Here is a 1,673-nt window from a genome sequence, read left to right as displayed (position 1 = left end):
CTTTAAATCTCGGACTCTCAGAGCTAACAGACACCTTTGATACTCACTACCTCCTCTGGAAACACGAGTCCAGAAAGGAGAGGCGGCTTGTCCAGAATCAAAGAGCAAATTAAGGACTGAGTCACGGCAGAAATACGGTGCCCCTGACAACCAGTCAGGCTCGCACTTCCCCCAGAGGCAACAACCCCAGGGCGTGTGTAGCAAGGACTCCAGCAGGGGTGTGTGGAGAGGAGACAGTCGGCAAAGAGGGCAGCAAAAGAAGAGCCATGGTGCGTGCTCTGGGGTCCCTCCAGGTGAGGTCTGGGTGCCCCAGCTCCCTATTTGCCCTTGGCACCAGGGGCCCCCAGTCCCTTTCTTCAGGGTCCCAAGAGGAAACTGGAGCCCAGGATTGTCAGCCTGGAATCAGGGGACCCCACTGGACTCTTACCAAAGATTTGATGGTGTTCTTCAGTTGACTGATTTTGACGGACCTCGAGTCCAGGGCAGCTACTAGTTCTTGGGATGGGCTCTGAGGCACATGCAGAGAGGAGGAGGTGGAGGAGGAGTCGGGGGAGAGGTAGAGAGAACAATCATTAGGGCTGGGGTGTGTGTGGGCTGTCTCAGCTGGCAGAGGGGCACCCAGTCCCTGCTGTGGGAGGAGGTTGCAGGATTGGCCTGCAGGGTCACTGTCCCTCCACCCAGAGCCTCTTACCTCCAGATCCTTGCGGGGTGCAGATGACGTAGGGCCCTCTCCGTCGATACCTGTGGCTGACTACAAGAGGTGAGGGTGCACATGGAGATGTTCTGTCCCTCTCAGTGTCTAAGCCCTCTGACTTCCTTTCTTCCCCCATCAACTGGCACAACTTTCTTTTCTGCCTGTCTTGGACCCTTCGTCCCATAACTCCTTTGTGCCAACTTCTCTCATGGTTCTTATCTCCCCACCATCCCACCCTGGGGCCCTTTCAGTGACTCCTGATGGCAAGTGGCTGTTCTCATTGTCCTGGATTCCCCTTGAGACTGGGGATGAGGAGAATCAAACAGCAATGACCATATCCTGGTGTCCTGGGTGTTTACAGCAGGCCATGTACTAGGGATTAACATAAAACAATAACAAATCTCATTTAAACTTCACAAATGGAAGTCAAACAATAATACCACCTCTATTATACAGATGTGCAAAGAGAGGCCCAAACAGCTTAAGCAACTTGCCCTAAATCATATCCCTAGCAGATGGAGAGGCAGGATTCAAACCCAGAATTCTTAACCAGTACCCAACAGTCTATCCACAATCTTAACAATTACCCTCTACTGTCCCTTAGGCCCCCTGTCCCCAGGAGCCTGGTCAGCCAAGACTCACATCCTCAGGTGAGTGGCAACCAGCAGAAGTGGCTGTCTCAGGGACACTGCCATTTGTTTTCCTGTTCTTCTTCACTCCTGCTGGACCACCAAGGCTGTTTCTCTGCCAATATTCTTTTAACTGTGGGAAAGAAGAGCAGTAATTCTCCTGAGAACTATCAGCCCCTACAGCCACATCCCGTCCTACAGTTTTAACAAAATGCTCTTATACACCATCTGATTTAATGACGCCAACAACTGTACAAGGTGTTGTCACCATCATTTAGTGACTGAGAGGGGTTGATATAATGGCTAGGAGAAAAAAAAAAAGAAAAAGGTGATACTGGAACTTGGAAACT

General features: G+C 51.1%; 1 protein-coding gene across 1 annotated transcript; it reads right to left on the bottom strand.

Annotated features, from left to right (window-relative positions):
* Window positions 1–427: 427 nt before the first annotated feature.
* On the bottom strand, window positions 428–1,456 carry LOC105532486 (golgin subfamily A member 8K-like; the record flags this gene model as incomplete). Its single annotated transcript, XM_011970668.1, has 3 exons — window positions 428–508; window positions 692–751; window positions 1,337–1,456. Coding segments are annotated over 3 exons (261 nt in total), but the record flags the coding sequence as incomplete, so codon positions are not given.
* Window positions 1,457–1,673: the final 217 nt, after the last annotated feature.

Source organism: Mandrillus leucophaeus, unplaced genomic scaffold (genome assembly GCF_000951045.1).
Source record: "Mandrillus leucophaeus isolate KB7577 unplaced genomic scaffold, Mleu.le_1.0 Scaffold9607, whole genome shotgun sequence".
NCBI lineage: Eukaryota > Metazoa > Chordata > Mammalia > Primates > Cercopithecidae > Mandrillus > Mandrillus leucophaeus.
This window is presented reverse-complemented; position numbering and strand designations above follow the sequence as displayed.